We start from the raw sequence: 18551 nt of genomic DNA on the forward strand, positions 1-18551 counted from the left end.
GAATGAAACTGGGACTCAAATCAATGAAGTGGACCAGAAGGAAGAAAGAAACAACCAAACAGAAAAAAAGGAAGAAACAAGAACTCAAAAAAATGAGGAGAGGCGTAGGAACCTCCAGGGCATCTTTAAACGTTCCAACATACAAATCATAGGGGTGCCAGAGGGAGAAGAGGAAGAGCAACAAATTGAAAACTTATTTGAATAAATAAAGAACTTCCCCAATCTGGCAAAGGAAATAGACTTCCAGGAAGTCCAGGAAGTTCAGAGAGTCCCAAAGAAGTTGGACCCAAGGAGGAACACACCAAGGCATATCATAATTACATTAGCCAAGATTAAAGATAAGGAGAGAATCCTAGAAGCAGCAAGAGATAAGGGGACAGTCCCCTACAAAGAAATTCCCATCAGACTGTCTTCTGATTTCTCAAAGAGACCTTGCAGGCAAGAAGGGCCTGGAAAGAAGTATTCCAAGTCATGAAAGGCAAGGACCTACATCCCAGATTGCTCTATCCAGCAAACCTTTCATTTAGAATGGAAGGGCAGATCAAGTGCTTCTCAGATAAGGCTAGGTTAAAGGAGTTCATCATCACCAAGCCCTTTTATATGAAGTGTTAAAGGAACTAAAGGGACTTATCTAAGAAGATAAAAATGTGAACATAAAATGACAGCAAACTCAGTTATTAACAACCATACCTAAAACAAAAAGAAAAACGAACTAAGCAAACAATTAGAACAGGAACAGAACCACAGAAATGGAGATCACATGGAGGGTTAGCAACAGGGGAGTGGGAGGGGGAGTGAGGGGAAAAAGGTACAGAGAATAAGTAGCATAGATGGTAGGTACAAAATAGACAGGGGGAGGTTAAAAATAGTACAGGGAGTTTCCGGTTCCAGTGGGCTGTGGTCCCTCCGCTCCTGAGCTACGTGTCCCAAACAACCAAGGTGTTGGTGGGCATCATGGACCAGGTAATGCAGTTCGTTGAGCCCAGTCGGCAGTTTGTGAAGGATTCAATCCGGCTGGTGAAAAGATGCACCAAACCAGATAGAAAAGAGTTCCGGAAGATTGCTATGGCAACAGCAATAGGATTTGCTACAATGGGGTTCATCGGCTTTTTTGTGAAATTGATCCATATCCCCATTAATAACATCATTGTGGGTGGCCGAATACCTTTTTGGAGGAGGGTTTTTCCTCTTGGGGACTGGTCTGCAAGAGAGGATTTGAGAAGCTCGTGGAATATAAAAATTACCTGCATATTTTGCGTTCTTGCATTTTTCCCCAGATGTTTTCTATTTCTAAATTAAAGTAATTTCAAAATAAAATAAATAAAATAAAAAGAATAGTACAGGAAATGTAGAAGCCCAAGAACTTATATATGTGATGGATGGACATGAACTAAAGGGTGGGAATGTGGGTGGGAGGGGCTGTGCAGGGCAGAGGGGAATAAAGGGGGAAACATGGGACAACTGTAATAGCATAATCAATAAAATATATTAAAACATAGTTTTCAGTTGTCTTGATCAGTCACTTGATTACTTAAGAAAATGATTTTCTGAATCTGAAAACTGTAAATTTTACTAATCTGCATTTTTCATATGGTTTGTCAATTTGGGTAAATAATATTCATAATGAATTTTTTTGTCAAGTGAGTTTGACACTTTCTAGAGTTCAAATTTTAACAGGAGACTTTTTCTTCACCTAGAAATAGTTTTCAGTTGTTCCAATGGATGGATGCCTGCAACACCTCAAATCATTTTTCTTCTTGTCCTTGAAGGGAGAAGTTTTAAACTTCTTAGGCCTATTTGATGTCTGAATTGCACAAGCTTTGTCAAGTAAGAAAATAGTTGTATTTGTGTGTATGTATCCTTATTACTATATTATATATTGTAGATAAAAATCTCCAGGACTCTACATAGTCTAAAAAAATGTTATGTTACAGAAAAGCAAAGTGCTTTGTCAATTACCTTATAATCAGGTCTATAGCCATGTCATTTAGTTTTGTCATTTATATATAGTTATTGTTTTATACTGATGCTTTTGCAAGTATGTTTCATCTTCAGAAAGATCCATACAAAGAACTCTGACTTATTCTAAGTTTTCTGAAAATAAACTTTCAGATTATACCTTTAAACTTAGTGAAGATTTATAAAACTCTAAGGAATAACTGGATTCAGGAACTGCAGGCAAAGGATCAACATAGACAAGAATTAATATGGTACTGAATGAACTGAGGATGATTAAAATTTTTATAACTTTTGTTGAAAATATTGCTAATTCTTACGCCTGGCTGGCTTAGCTCAGTGGATTGAGCTCGGGCTGGGAACCAAAGTGTCCCAGGTTCGATTCCCAGCCAGGCTACATTTCTGGGTTGCAGGCCATAACCCCCAGCAACCGCACATTGATGTCCCTCTCTCTCTCTCCCTCTCTCTCTGTCCTTCCCTCCCTCCTTTCCCTCTCTAAAAATAAATTAAAAAGTCAAAAAAAAGAAAGAAAAATACAATAAAATTTGAACAAAATGTAGCACCCATCCTTTAAAAAAAAAAAAAATATTGCTAATTCTTAATCTTTTTTGTTTCTTAGATATAAGAATACTTGCTTTCTCTTAAACTACCTTGACTTAGAGCAATTTTGAAAATTATACCTTTGTAAGCAATGTTGAAGCATATTTTTCTCCCTACCTGATCCCTCTAGAAGTTTGGAGACTCCGAATGAGTATTATTTTCATGGGAATATGATTTACATACATTCAGTGGAGACATGTTTTTATAACAGGACACAATTGGAAATTGATTTATCATCAAGACTTTGACTGGAATGTCATATTTGAAAGAGGCATGCACAGACTCTGGATGTCATCAGAAAGGTTTAAGGAATTAATATTGACTTTGAAAGTCAATAAAAACCCCATTGGAAAAACAGCTCAGTACTTTGCTTGCATGGTTCACAGCAGTTCTTCCAGGTAAGGAATTAAGGTTGCTTTCCTGGGAGATGGCAAAATAAGAACCTCAGAACATTTGGGGGAATCTCAAGAACTTAAAGAATTCACCTGAAGAAGTAAGTATTGCAGGTGAATGCTGATGGCAACTATGTGGCTTGGCTTCTCACCCTGGGAGATTAAGAGTTCAATTTGGAGATTCCTTATGAAATTCCAGCAGAGCATACTTAAAACAGCCTATATGATCAATTACTACTCTTGTCATATGTGTGCAAATAACAGGCCAAGTTTGTTGTTATACAGTTAGTCTTAACTTGGTTATCCTTGATAAAATGAGGGTGATTTCAGAGAGAATATGTTTCAATAGAAAACATAATGTCCATTTGTAGCTATTAGATTCTAGCTCAGTTGCTTTAAAATCTTATTTTTCATCTGTAGACCAGACTGGATCCTGAATTTTTTAATGAAAGTATTTGGCTACAGCCCTCTGAACTAGTGCTTCATTTTCCTCCTACCCCTTGCCTTGGAGTTATTGAGAACAAAACTGTTTTCCCTTTGGCCTTGCCATTGCGTACAACATAATGTAAACTTTTGAGAAATCATAACAGCTTGTGCTTGGATGGCTTCGGTGACTGATACTGTGTAAGCCACGCAAGAAGCTTGTACCAGGATGTTCATCAGGGACGTTCGAACTGCGGGCCAGAGGAGTCTGTTCAACTGTCATGGCTTCCCTTCGTTCTAACAAAAAAAGAAGCTATGAGCCTCTCACCTCTCATGGGTCTTCTCTACTGGCAGTCTTAAAGACTCAGAGACTAGTTGTGGTGTGCTCTGAGTACTTGGGGTACAGGTATACTGGCCTAATGCTTCTTCATCTACCATTGCTGTGGTTCCTGCTTATAAATTCAACTAGAATGCCCCTCTAAGACACAAGGACCTCAAGGGAAGAGGTGGGCATTTGAGATTTTAAGAGGCAGATACGAGGCACAACAGGCAGACATATTTGACTCCATCTTATAAGCTAATCCTCCTTCTTGATTGAACCTGGACCCAGATGCCCTATATTCTTCAAGATTGAGGAATGATCAGAAGAAAAGGGGGAGATTGTAACCACGCAACTTCATTTAACATGACCTTTTCTCTTCTTTCCTCTTTGATTCAAACTGTCTTCATCCATCACCCTGACTCACCAGCCTCCTTCTCCCTTGCACATCCGCTCCTGATCATTCCACTCTCAGGACAATGAGATTCTGATCAGTATCAAATAATCTTCAGAACAAGGCCTCAGGTCTGTTGACCAGACAGTTTCGTCAAACTAATGATAACATCTAGGTCTCAGTTGTTTCAGTTCCAGACCCAGAGAAGTCGTGAAACCAGATGAAGCAACACCATTTCTGACATAAAGATCTGATACACCAACCAATCAGTAAAGACCATGACCTTAACTCCTTCAGTTATCATGTTTAATGATTTCCCCCCATATAACCTGTCCCCAGAAACCATCGATTAGCCAGGTCTTTGAGCATTAGCTCACCTGTGACTTCCAGCATGGGCCACTTCCTGAACTAATAAACCCTTACTTTCTTTGTGCAAGGTCCTGCTCATATCTTACTGGGCTTTTTTTTTTTTTTTTTTAAATGCTATTGACTGCAGAGAGTAAGAGAGAAAAAGCAAGAGAAACATCGATTTGTTTTTCTACTTATTTATGCATTTATTGGTTGCTTCTTGTATACATCCTAACTGGAGATCAAACCTGCAACCTAGGCAAAAGGGGATGATGCTCTAACCAACTGAACTACCTGACCAGGGCCTCTTATTGGGCTTTGATGAGTGTAGGCAAATGAACCCATTTAGTCCAGTGACAACACCAAGTGGGTCTGGAATTCTACAGTTTAGCTACTATTTAATCCTGAACGGGCCCCATATCTTCATTTATCTACCTATAAAAAGTCTGTTTAGTTTATAAAAATGTCATGGCACATCACCAAAAAAGCTAGATATTTTTAGAAAAGAGAATTTTATTTATAGACAAGTCACAAAGATTAACACCATTTTATGAATACAATTTCATTAGTAATAATTAACAGAATCAAAAGTCATTTAAGATATATTACTTGATATATGATACATACACATTAAGTGAATTTTCTGTCTACTACCTTTAGCCATTTTTAAATATTTGTTTTTAACAAATCTAGAAATAAGGCAGTATTCATGGAATAGATTTACTAAATGCTTTTGAATTATGCTTCATTCTATAACAGATATTAAGTCAATTTTGAAACCATCTCCATATTAAGTGGCCTTTCAATTATAATTCCTAAATCTAAAGGAGGTAAGTAGCAGAAAAATGCACAAAAGAAACTCATACACTTAAAAAAAACTTATGACATTAGCAATATCATAATTTAACAAAGAAATTCCCAAAGATTATTTCAAAAGTTAGGTATATTAAATATTTTATAGTGATTAAGTCTAGAATATTTTTACTTGCATCCTTGTCCATCCAGTTTGATACACCAAAGAACTGACCCATATGTAAAAGGACCCTTTCTAAAGCAAATAGTACACAGCAGCATGTGTCATTTTAAGGAGAAAAGGAATATGGGAACATGCTTTGATTTGCAAATAATGTTCTTTATCCAAGCAATACTCAGTGTTTCCATTATCTTTGAAGACAAGATTCTTTAAGTACTATGTGAAAAAGAGACCACCCTTTTACTGATGGAAAGCTTCTAATCTTATTCTTGTTGGATCTTCTGGATGTCTCAAGGCAATCCCATTTCGCAGGAGCAGCTCAATATAAGGCGGCCAAAAAGAATCACTAATTTTGACATATGGATCATGTGGAACATCGAATAATCTATTTATAAGAATCTAGGGGGAAAAAACATCATTCAAAATATGACTTATTTGGGGAAAATGATACAGCTATAATAAAATATTAAAAGTTTTTTTAATCCAAAGAATGAAGGTTTTTATTTCATTGAATAATTGTTTATAATTTCTATGTTTTACTAAATAACTGATTTTTTTAAAAGACTACAAATATTAGTGAATGGAAAAAGGTTTAAAATGAATCTCTACATCTATCTTTGGAAACATTTCCTAAAAACTGATTTAAAAACATTTACAATTCTCTCACTTCTGTGGGAGTTAATTCTTAGCTTAGAAATTTGATTTTAAAAGTTCTTAACCATACCTTAAGAAACTTAAGCCAATGAAATACTCAACAAAATATGCTAAAGTTCAAAAAACATGCATGCCTTAATTTTGAAGGAACCAGAAATCACCGACTCTGTGCTTCCCCATCCCAAAACACCTATGCTTCTGATACACCTTGAAAACTATTCTACAGTCATCACTTCCTTCAACTTCACCTTGAATATCTTTGATTTCTTCACTAAGGATGTTAAGGGGTTACAACCCCAAATAGAAGCTTCAGGTATTTGTAGTAAAGTATATAAACATTTCCCAAACTGTATTCCATTGAATTGATCTTGCTAAGGATGTTCTTAAGTCTTGAAAAACAGGGTTCTACTGTAACATAAGCTGGGAAAAGATGGCCAACGTACACTGAGAATCATCTGTCTTTCCCAGACACACTGGCATTAGGAAAATTTTCTCAAGAAATGGATAGCTGAAACACTATGAAATATATTAAAAAAAAAAAGCCAAATGTATTATCAGTTCAGGCCAAAGCTCTAATTGAAAGATATTATTTTGAGGAATGTGGGGGAAGAAAGCATAATTTATAAAAGTATTAAGTGTCATAGCAATAAAGTGCAACTATGAAGCTCTCAACTCAACCATATTTCATAATAACATCAATATCTCAATTCTTTAAATTTTTTTTAAACTGATTTTAGAGAAAGAGAGGAAGGAAGAGAGAGAGAGAGAGAAATCAACTTCTTGTTCCACTTCCTTATGCATTCAATGGTTGAGCCTTGTACGTGTCCTGCCCAGGGATCAAACCCACAACTGCAACTTGGCATACTGCATTGACACTTGAACCAAATCAACTACCCAACCAGGGAAATATTTCAATTCTTGAAATAAAATTTTCATCTATCATTAACTTTAGCTATTTCAAACATACATTCTGGGGGAAAAAAACTTTTGGTCTCATTCTTTTAGATATGAAAAGAATTAAATTTTATCCCTATTTTTAAACAATTGCTTATTTTAAAATCATTTAAAGTCTTTCTTACCTTTCATATCTAATTCTAGTAGATGCCAGAAATAACTAAATGCTAAAAATTCAACTTTAAAATGAACATATGCATTGTTTCATTTTTTGCTAAATTGCAGCTTACATAGTGGTTAATTTTGTTAATAACCACTATGTGATAATTTAAGTTTGAGACAAAAAAATGGTTCCTAATTTATATTTTAGATGGGATCTCATAGTATATTATTCAAAAGTTACACATGTATTTCCCAGTTAATCCCTGTCAATGTTTGCCACAGATATCACAGCTTTTTTGGTTAAAGTTAGCAGTAGTTTCTTAATTTTAGTAAATTGGAATAATTAAAAATATGTTAAAAGATTCTAATGACAAATCTAATAGATATTTGTATTTTGCTTTTAAAGAAATCTTGAGGCACCAAAACTACTTAGCTGGATAAAATAGAAACTTCAGCATTCAATTCATAAAATTACAATGAAACAAGTTTAATATCACTCTTTCTCATAAACTTGCCAGTGAATTTAAAGACACACTAATTGTTTAATATCTCTCCCTTCAGACTATTTTACCTTCCTCTCTGCTGAATTTGCAATAGACTGTCATACTGAGATTTCTAAAATATTAACGTATTTGGTAACTGGCTGAAGTTCAAAAACATTTCTTTTTAAGATCAAAGGTATTTGTAAAGAATGGTAAATTTTAAGCAGAAAAAGATATTTATCAATTCTATAGTTGCTTGAAATTGCTTAGTCCTCACATCATAAAAAAAAGAGGCTAATGTTATTTAAGGAACAATTATGCATGAATTTCTGCAACTTTGTTGAAAGAATCCTTACGCTCACTTAATGTATTTTCAACAGAATTCACAGTTGCCAAGTAAAGACACCACCAGTGTAACAGCAGAGCATTTCACTGTATAAATACTAAACGGCATCATAAACATGTTCTTAAGATAACAATATTAGGGGATATGACTGAGAGTTGGACTCTAATTAGATATTCTTTTAAAAAATGACAACCTTCTGCCCTAACCAGTATGGTTTGGTTGGGCATCATTCTGCAAAGCTAAAAATCACCAGTCGATTTCAGTAAGGGCATAGGCCTAGGTTGCAGGTTTGGTGCCTGGTCGGGATGCATATGAAAAGCAACGGATCCATGTTTCTCTCCCTTTCTTTCTCTCTCCCTTCTCTATTTCTAAAAAATAAATTAAAAAAAAATTTTAAATATGACAATATTTTCTCTAGTACTAGATAGAAAACAAAAACTAATTTTAATATTAAAATCAAATTAACATAAATATATCTAATAAAAATTGGTACATACCTTAAGAACTAAAGCAGTATTTTTCAAGCCTATGTAAACGTGTTCACAAATCGCTAATTAAGAGATATCTTCAAGACTAAACAACTACACAAAACACTTACCTCTAATATTTCATGCAGTGTTATCAGCTGTATAGTTGATTCTTGAGTATTTTTCTTTGAGAAAAACATGAATAAAAAGAACTGACATTTCAATTCTGCCAATGGCAGAATATTTAACTGCATTTGTTACAAAATTTAAAAAATTAATATTTCTTAATTGCAAAGGTACGACATATATTAAAACCAAACATTTATAATTAGGTGATTTAAAAAGAACTCTGAAAGTAAATAAATTGCTTGTATTAAATAGCTTCATAAAAACACAATTAAAACAATCTCTAAGGCAGTAAACTCTTTTGCTGTTACTAGAAGACACAATTCAGACTATCTATAAATATAAAATGGGTAAGTTATTATATATTTACATATAAAAATCTAGTGTTTGAACCTCCCAGTCGAAATATCCCAAACAAATGGCATTCCAGACCATATTCATACTGCTTCAGGACAGAAAACTTGCTTTCCTGGCTTGTTCATCTACTTATAGTTCTTGACAGTTCCTAATGTTAACTCAACTCACTGGTTCTTTTATCCTTGAAATGACAGAAAATTTATCATTCAAATTCCATGCAAGAGTTCCTCAAATATTTTAAGAGAGCTACTAGGAATCTGAAGTCTTCTCCATATTAATCGTTAGTTCCTTCAATTATTTTTCATAAGCAATAGACTTGTAGTCCTTTAGTATCATGGTTGTTATTTGAATGTGGTCTAATGTGTCTTTTTTGTTTTTTTTTCAAACCAGTCTCTACAATGATATAGGCATGATTCAAATACCAAAAAGAAGACTCAGTCCCTGCCTGGTATGGCTCAGTGGACTGAGTGCCAGCCTATGCACCAAAGGGTCGCTGGTTCAATTCCCAGTCAGGGCACAAGCTTGGGTTGTGAGCTAGGTCCCCAGTAGGGGGCGCATGAGAAGCAACCACACACTGATGTTTCTTCCTCTCTTTCTCCCTCCCTTCCCTTCTCTCTAAAAATACATAAATAAAATCTTAAAAAAAATAAAGTCCTTTAGATTTAAAAAAACCTTTTATGTTGAAAATGATTCAACTATATATTTTTAGAAGATCATCCTGGTGGCATTTTCAATGCCTATTCCACTTCTACAGATTTGTTTTCAAACAATATACTGTTTTTAAAAAAGAAATTGAAGTGGTTGTTCCCAATCTTCTGTCACCCAATGAAATACCTGCTTTTGTAGAAAAGGTTTATTCCATCTTAACTGCTATTTAGTCAATAACTTACATTAACAGCTTTTAAACAATTCCTCTGATTTTAAAGGTTATATGTATTCATGGAAAATATGAAAAATAGTAAAAATGAAAATAAATCTCTCCTACAATCCTAGCCCCTAGACATAAGCACTATTGTATCTTTTGATATAAATTAGACTAACATGGCTTCATCATCTGTGTTTTATCCATTTAACAAAAAATTGTGAGCATTTCATTAACTCCTTTGACAGTATATTGTTCAGTATTTTTGAAGCTGCATTTCCCCCCATGATATGGATATAATATCAAAAAATACATTTAATTCATCCTATATTATTGAACAAGGTTGCTTCTAATTTTTCAATATTTTAATGTGATGAGGTACTATTTCTCTACATGCATCTGTGTATCTTTGAAATGTATACTAAACACACAAAAATATATCAACAATTTCATGTATGTATATCTACATGAGTGTCTTCTTTAACACTTACCTTTTTCTTTTTAACATTTCTATCAGGCAGAGGAAAGTGGTCTTCCAGAAACTCACTCAAGGCAAGCAATAGTTTCTCCTTATATTCTTTTATATCATGTAGTTTAGTTTTCAGCTCATTAAAGATTCTAATAAATTTCAAAAAAAAAAATTAAGAGAAATATTTCACTGATAAAATACATAAGTATACATAACTGATTACTCATAAGATTAAGAAATCTGTTCAAATTTAATCTGCACAAACCAAATATAACTAGTTATATAAATATAAATGTAATATTCTCTATTTAATACACATAGAAACTAAAAATCAAGTCATTTGTAAAGGATTATGTAAGTAACAGATGGCAAAAGTTAGAAGATTCAATTTTCTGGTAAAATTTACCTTTTTTAATATTTCATGTAAAGAAAAGAAAATATTTTCTCCTAGTTTAAAAACCTAGAACACAAAAAGAATACCTTGATTCCGAAACTGTCACAATCTGATCTTTCAATTCACTATGCAGTACCATCAGAGATTCGAGTACCTGCTGCTGTTCATCCAACCACAGTTGCTCCCTTTCAACAGCGAAAAACAAAACAAATGGCAGCCAAATAAAACATTAATGCCAACTTGACATATGAATAACTAACAGTAATTATAATAATATAACTATACCTTTCCAAGTCTTCCTTTAGCTTTTCATTCTTTGACTGAATAGTAGATAGTACCAATTCAAGATCATGTCTCAATTTTTGAAACTAGAATAAAATAATCCATATTAATTGCTTAGTCTTTAATCCTATAAATAGCTATATTTCTGAATGATAGTAAAATTTATGTATAACCCTAAAATTTATACTCAGAATTCAATAGTAAAAAGGCTGAGAATAAAGTCTTTGAAACAAAAATATACAGCAGGTGCTAAGTTCTCTGAAATATGCCACTGTTAAATTTAAAAAATATAAGATGACCCTGGCTGGTGTGGCTCAGTTGGCCGGAGTATCACCACGAAAGGCTGTTGGTTCAATTCCGCATGAGGACACACACCTAAGTTGTGGGTTTGATCCCTGATCTGGGCACACACAATCCCCAGTCCGGGCAATTTGATCCCTGGTCCAGGTACATACATGAGGCAACCAATTAAAGCTTCCTTCTTGCATCAATATTTTTCTCTCTCCCTTCCTATTTCCCTTCTTGTCTTTCAAAGAACTTATATGTACGATCCATGGACATGAACTAAGGGGCGGGGGAAGAATGCTGGAGAGAATGGGGGTACTGGGAAGAGAGGGAGAAAAGGGAGAAAAATAATGAGACAACTGTAATAGCATAGTAAATAAAATATACTTTGAAAAAGGCAACGAAAAAATGTCCTTGGTGAGGATTAAAAAACAATGTAAAAAAATATATAAGATGGGGTTTTTGAGCAATACATTTTAATTTCTTATTGAAAGGAAATGGTGAGTTTTCAATAATCAGGTAAATTAGGTGTATTTTCTAAGAAGACTATACAAAAACAAACACAAATGAATATCATTCATTCAACGCATCTTTATCAATCAGTTATTGACTACCAGCCAGGCACTGATGAAGGAGTCAGGGATACAAAAGGGACTCGAATAAAGAGGGGACTCGAGACAAACAAATATATAATTCCAGGGAATAATAAGTTCAATGACAAAAACCAAAAACAAGTCAAACTAAGAATACAGAAAGAAAGAACAGGTATAATATGCATGGTAGGTAGTGTGACATGGAAAGACCTCTCGATCAGGTTAACAGTTTGGCAGCAGAGAAAGAACATAAGAGAGAAGCCACGTCACTTATCTAGTAGAACAATGTTCCAGAGACAGAAAGAATTTTAATCACATAGTCCTTGAGGTTGGAATATGCTTGACGATTTGAAGAAATCAGATATGACAGTGTGGCAATAGGAAATTACAATGAATTCTGGACTTTTTCTATTATCCTTTTGTTTCTGAAACACATTAGCTAGTGTTTAATTCTCCTGACATCAAGGGTTACCATTAACTTTTTCTAAGTGTAAATCAGTGACAATATAAAAATATATCATAAATGCTAGAGCAATCACACAAAAAATTAAGAGATATAGCTAATAAGCCAACAGTGTGAATAAAATGGGTTTATTTTTTAATATACAGAATCCATGAAAGTGGGAAGAGAAGAAAGCAGGAACAGAAAGAAGGTAGGACAAACGGGAAAGAAAAATCAAGTATATAGTGATATAGTAATATCAGTATGAATAGTTTATGTCAATAAATTTGACAAATTAGATGCCACAAACTCTTTGGAGATGTGAACTACCAAAGCTCATTCAGAGAAGACCTGACTAGCAGTAAAGAAACTGAATTTGTAGTTAAAATTTTTCACATAAAGAAAACTCCAGGCCCAGATGACCACCTAAAATTCCAACAAACATCCAAGGAATAATACTAATTCCATAAAAACTCTATGACAGAGAACACTTCTCAATTTCTATGAAGCTGGTATTGCCCTGACACAGATGTCAAGAGAAAAGAAAACTACAGACCAATAACTCTTATGACACAGATGCAAAAATCTTAATAAAATTTTAGCAAATTAAATATTTCAATGAATAAAAAAAGACTACTATGTTACAACAAAGTGGAATTTATTCCAGGGCTGTACAGTTAAACAACCAAAATCAATTTTTAAAAATCAATGTAATCTGTCAATCAACAAAACAAAAAAATTAAAAAAAATTGTTCTTAATACATTCAGAAAGAGTGACAAAACTCAGTGTCAATTTATGATTAAAACAAAAAGACTTCATAAACTGTAACAGAAGGTAATTTCCTCAACTTAATTAAGGATATCAATGAAAAACCTAGTGCTGACAGAGTGAATGCTATCTGTTCAGATCAGGAGCAAAGCAAAAATGCTGATTATCACCGCTGTTATTCAATACATTACTAAATGCTCCAAGACAGTAGAGTAAGTTGAGAAAAAGATATAAAATATATCCAGATAGAAATGAATAAGTATAACTGCCTTTGCTGTCAGATAACATGACTAACTACAAAGAAAATCAAACAAAATATAGAAAAAAGCTACTAGAATAAAGGAGTTTATCATGTTCCCTAGTTGCAAGATCAATAGCTATTAAATTCATTTGTATGTACCAGGAATAAATAATTGGAAAGTGAACATTTTAAAAAAGAATATTATTTTAATAGCATCAAAAATAATGAAATACAAAAGAAATGATATGACAAAATATATAAAAGACTTCCACATGTCAATTACAACTTACGAACTCCTTTTTAAAATCATGAATTAGCCCTGGCTGCATACCTCAATTGGTTAGAGCGTTATCTGGATATGCCAAGGTTGCAGATTTGATCCCCAGTCTGGGCACATACAAGAATCTATCAATGAATACATAACTAAGTGGAACAACAAAATTGATGTTTCTCTCTCTCTTCTTCCTCCTCTCTCTGAGTATAATTCTTTTTTAGAAAAATTGTGAATTAATGTTAAATTTTGTCACTTTTTCTTTCTGAATTCATTGAGATGATCAAGTTTTTTTTCTTTTTTAGTGTGCTGATATAGTGAAGTACAAAATACTGGTGAGGTAAGTTTTTAAAATACCAAATAAAGACCTAAATCAACACAGAGATCATGCGGTGCTCATGGATCTGAACTGAGACTCACTATGTTAAAGACATCAGCTCTGAACCAGAGACTCAGGACAATCTCAATAATATTCTAGTAAGCTTTTTTATAGCACAGAATGACAAGCCAAATTTAATTTATATGAAAATATAAAACAATTTTAGTAAAGAACAAAGTTAAATAACTCATACTATTTAATTTCAAGACTTATTATAAAGCTTCAGTAAATAAAGTATGGTATTGAACTAAGATTGAAACACAAAACCAAGGAAGTGAAATAGCCAAAGCACAGAATGGAGAACAAATGAAGAGTCTAGAAATAGATCCACCCATATACATATAGTCAACTAATTTTCAGTAAATGTGCAAGGAAATCCAAAACAGAACAATAGTTCTTTCAACAACTTGTGTTGTAACATTTCGTAACTACATGCAAAAAAAAGGAATCTTTATTAATAACTCACTTCACAATTACTGCAAAAATGGATCATAGATCTAAGTGTAAAATCTAACACTTAAAATTTCTAAAAGAAATGCAAGAAAAACTTTGTGGCCTTCAAGTTGGACAAATATTTCCCATATTTGTGCAAAAACTTTAAAAGACAGCTTGATAAAATAGAATTAATCAAATTAGGAGTTTATGTTCTTCAAAAGACACTGTTAAGAGAATAAAAAGACAAAGGTTAAGGAGAAGGTTAACTCAGCAGGCTAAGGTCACACAAACTGCGCACATTACCAAGAAAGGCCTTTCTTCAGGACTGGCTCCTGGTGGATTCCTGGAAGAAAAGCTATGAGACCTTGGAAAATTCTGCATAATGAATGTCTGTACGTGCCTGGAGCCTTGTGCCAGTTGGTAGTGTATTGATTAGAGAGTTTATTCTAACTCTGTGATTCCTAGTGAGTGCATTTTTGCTCTGGGGCCTGGATTATGAGTAGCTGAAGTTGTTCAAAGAGGCCCTGCGTGCATAGTGACTTATTCCTGATAAAATCCACGAACAGCAGGCTCAAATGAACTTCCCTATTTGACCACACTTTGCCCATGTTGTCACACACAGTCGCAGGGAGAATTAAACACAGCCACTGTGAAAGGACTGCTATAAGCTTGTCCCATATGCTTTTTCCCTTTGCTCATTTTAACCTTTGTCCTCTCACTATATAATAAACCAAGACCACGAGTATAACAGTGTAACAGCTCCCCTGAGTCCTGTGAGCCTATCTAGTAAATCACGGAACCTGAGAGTTGTCTTAAGGAAAACCCTGACACATCTGGTATCAGAAGTGGGATTTGTGGTCAGAGGAATGGCATCCTTAGAGGTCCCATGGTCTTTCCCCTGGAAGTTTCAACAATTTGAACAGCTATAATTCAACAAAGGATCCCATGCTCAATGTACAAACATGTCTGAGAGATTTGTACACTGAAACAACTGAAGGTGGGCAAGTGGAAGCAAACAGGGGAGGTGAAAAGGGAGAAGGGTAAGATGGTGTCAGGAATGCAGCCTGGATCTCCCGGTGGGTCTCGGCCTAAGCGGTGAGGAATCAGGTTTCCACTGGCACTCCTTCAGCAGGGAGGAACAGAGAACCCAGTGATCTGGGCGGGGACGCAGCACACAGGTGAGGCCACTGGCATTCCAGACAGAGAAACAAAGAGATGGAGCCTGGCTGCCTCTCCTCACCCTCCCAAAGCCAGCAGTGAGCGTTGGGTTGCAGAGCCAATTATCTGCAAACCTGAAAACTGGTACTACCGAAACACTTTTTCCCTGAGTGACAGGCACACTCTGCCAACTAATCCCAGGGTTGGGTGGAGACACAGAAGGGAAGCTGAAGTCTCCAGTCACCATTACTGGGAGAACAAAGCAACAAAGACAGAGGCCAGCTTCCCCTACCTTGGCCCACCCACAAACATGGTGACTGCACCTGGCTGCAGGGGATAGCACTGGGATTTCACAGATTTACAACCCCATTGTTCACCACGTTCCCCTGTGAGGTTAGGCCACTGAGACAGAGGGAACCTGAACATAGGGGAGATGTCCACGTTCCCAGGGAACATAGGACATTTCCACCACCCCACAGAGATCTGAAAAGTGAGAGTGGAATAAGAGAACTAAAAAATTTGTGCTTCAATGCCATCTATCAGAAAACAATAGAAAGGCTTCTTATCAATTTGCTAGAAAAGTGACACTCATATAGATGCCTGGATAGTGAAGGAATCCAGCAAATACCATGAATAACCAAGGCAAGAGGGCAGCTCAAAAATAAAATGAAAAGTCTCCAGAAAATAGATATGGGCCCTGGTGGCTCAGTTGTCTGCAGCATTGTCCTGTACACCAAAATGTTGTGGTTGGATCCCAATCAGAGCACATGTCTGGGTTACCAGTTCCATCCCTGGTAACAGAACATATGGAGGCAAACAATTGATGTTTCTATCTTATCTCTCTCTCCCTCCCTCTCTCTTCCTTCCTCTCCCTCTCTAAAATCAATGAAAAACCTCCTCAGGTGAGGATTAAAAGAAAAAAACTTAAAGACGTGGAACTATGTAATTTAAATAACAGGAAATTTGAGACAGTTCTGAAAAACTCAATGAGTTACAAGAAAACACAGATAGGCGGTTTAATAAAACAAAATCAATAAACAAAATGAGTATTTTACAAAGAGAATGAAACTTTACAAAAGAACCAAACAGAAATTCTAGAGATAAAGAATTCAATTAAAGACATTATGAATGAACTAGTGTGCATAGGAATAGAGCTGACCAGATGGAGAAAATTAGTGATACTGAAAACAGAAATGACGCAGAGGAGAAAAGGGAGAGATTTGCGCATAAAAACAAAAATAAAAGTACTCTGTAAGAACTATCTGACTCCATCAGAAAGAACAATATAAGAATAACAGGCATACCAGAGGGAGGAGAGGGAAAAGGGAACAGAGAGCCTATTTAACACACAGTTGACAAGAAGTTCCCAAACTTATGGGAAGAGCTAGATGCTCAAATCCAAGAAGCAAACAGAACATATAATTATCTCAATCCAAAAAGGCCTTTTCCAAAGCACTTTGTATTAAACCATCAAAAATTAATAACAAAGAAAGAATTGTCAAGACAGTCAGGAACAATAAGACAGCAACCTCTAAAGGAAAGCCCATTAGATTATGAACAGATATTTCAGCTGAAATCCTACACACTAGGAGAGAATAGAACCAAATATTCAAACTTCTGAAAGAGAGAAATTATCAGCCGAGAATAATAAATCCAGCAAATTTATCTTTTAGATATAAAGGAGAAAAAGCCTTTCCTAGATATACAGAAGCTGAAGGAATTTACTGCCATAAGATCTCTATGTAGAAATACCCAAGGGGGTTGTTATTCTACCTGAAACAAAGAACAATAGGTCACAAAGCTATGAGTAAGATCACAAATAGGCAGACAGAGGCAAGATACTACAATCCTTTTTTAGAATAGAGTACTATATGCATAAGCATCACATACAGGTTAAAGGAGGTAATAATATTTTAAAAAGAGGAAGGAGACTGCTCTGGCTGGTATGGCTCATTGGATTAAGTGCCAGCCTACAAACCAAAAGGTCACTGGTTCGATTCCCCGTCAGGGCACATGCACCTGCCTGGGTTGCAGGCCAGGTCCCCAGTTGGCGGCATGGAAGAGGCAACCAATCAATGTATCTCTCACACACTGATGTTTCTCTCCCTCTCCCTTCCTGTCTCTCTAGAAATAAACAAAAATCTGTTTATTTATTTATAAATAAAAATCTTCTTTTTAAGATTTTATTTATTTATTTGTTTGTTTATTTATTTATTTAGAGAGATGGGAAAGGAGGGAGAAAAAGAGGGAGAGAAATATCAATCACAGGTCCCGCAACCCAGGAATGTGCCCTGACCAGGAACTGAACCAGTGTCCTTTCGGTTTGCAGGCCAGTGCTCAATCCACTGAGCCACACCAGCCAAGGATGAAAATAAATAAAATCTTTAAAAAAAAAAGTGGGGGGCGGGCAGTATGAAGAAGATAATAGCTGAAATTCAGAAATAAACTCACAGCATAAATAGGGATAATTTGCAACAACAAAAACATAAAAGGGGAGTAGGTAAAGGTCTGAATTTGCAAAGAGAAGTGAAGATTAGATGAACTCAGGAGAAAAAGGACTACCATATATATGAAACTTTCTTTTTAACCTAGTGGTTACCATACACAAAAAACCCCATATCAAGACATATAGTTTTAAAAAAGAGGAAACAGAGGAAAGAAGTATGGATACAACCAAACAAAAACCAATAGAAACATAAAGGAAAAGGACCAGAAAAATGACTGCAGAAAATTCTTATACACCAATAATTACCCTGAATGTTAATCGACTGAATTCACCAATAAAAAGGCAGAGAGTGGCAGCTGCTAAAAAAGCAGCTCAAAGTCAGCAGAAAGAAATAATAAACAGAATTAAATAAGAAAAAGATTATACAAATAATTAACACAACAGAGTTGGTTCAATGAAAAATTAATAAACTTGACAAACCTCTGACTAGACTCACTAAGGAAAAAAGAAAGTAAAGATGCAAATAAACAAATTCAGAAATGAAAGAGAAATTACCACAGACATCACATAAATACAAAGGGTCCTACCAGAATACCATGAAAGCCTATATGTCACCAAATTCAATAACCTAG

General features: G+C 35.0%; 2 protein-coding genes across 5 annotated transcripts in view; one reads left to right on the plus strand and one right to left on the minus strand.

Moving 5' to 3' along the window:
- Window positions 1–880: 880 nt before the first annotated feature.
- LOC114505562 (protein transport protein Sec61 subunit gamma-like) lies at window positions 881–1317 on the plus strand. The gene has a single exon (XM_036020025.1). The coding sequence runs from the start codon at window positions 955–957 to the stop codon at window positions 1297–1299; it is 345 nt and encodes a 114-aa protein (XP_035875918.1). The 5' UTR covers window positions 881–954; the 3' UTR covers window positions 1300–1317.
- Window positions 1318–5101: 3784 nt separating this feature from the next.
- Window positions 5102–18551, minus strand: part of CENPK (centromere protein K) — a 37410-nt gene continuing 23960 nt past the window's right edge. For all 4 annotated transcript variants that reach the window (XM_036020341.1, XM_036020343.1, XM_036020342.1 and 1 more), the window contains 5 exons: window positions 10904–10986; window positions 10705–10803; window positions 10247–10373; window positions 8542–8595; window positions 5102–5804 (listed from right to left, as the gene is read on the minus strand). In XM_036020341.1, the coding sequence (XP_035876234.1) occupies window positions 5646–5804; window positions 8542–8595; window positions 10247–10373; window positions 10705–10803; window positions 10904–10986 (522 nt within the window). In that variant the 3' untranslated portion in view covers window positions 5102–5645. The remainder of the gene's footprint in view (window positions 5805–8541; window positions 8596–10246; window positions 10374–10704; window positions 10804–10903; window positions 10987–18551) is intronic.

Source organism: Phyllostomus discolor, chromosome 3 (genome assembly GCF_004126475.2).
Source record: "Phyllostomus discolor isolate MPI-MPIP mPhyDis1 chromosome 3, mPhyDis1.pri.v3, whole genome shotgun sequence".
NCBI lineage: Eukaryota > Metazoa > Chordata > Mammalia > Chiroptera > Phyllostomidae > Phyllostomus > Phyllostomus discolor.

Excerpts from the sequence above, each read along its gene's own strand:
- LOC114505562 (XM_036020025.1), top strand. The coding sequence starts at position 955 with ATGGACCAGGTAATGCAGTTCGTTGAGCCCAGTCGGCAGTTTGTGAAG.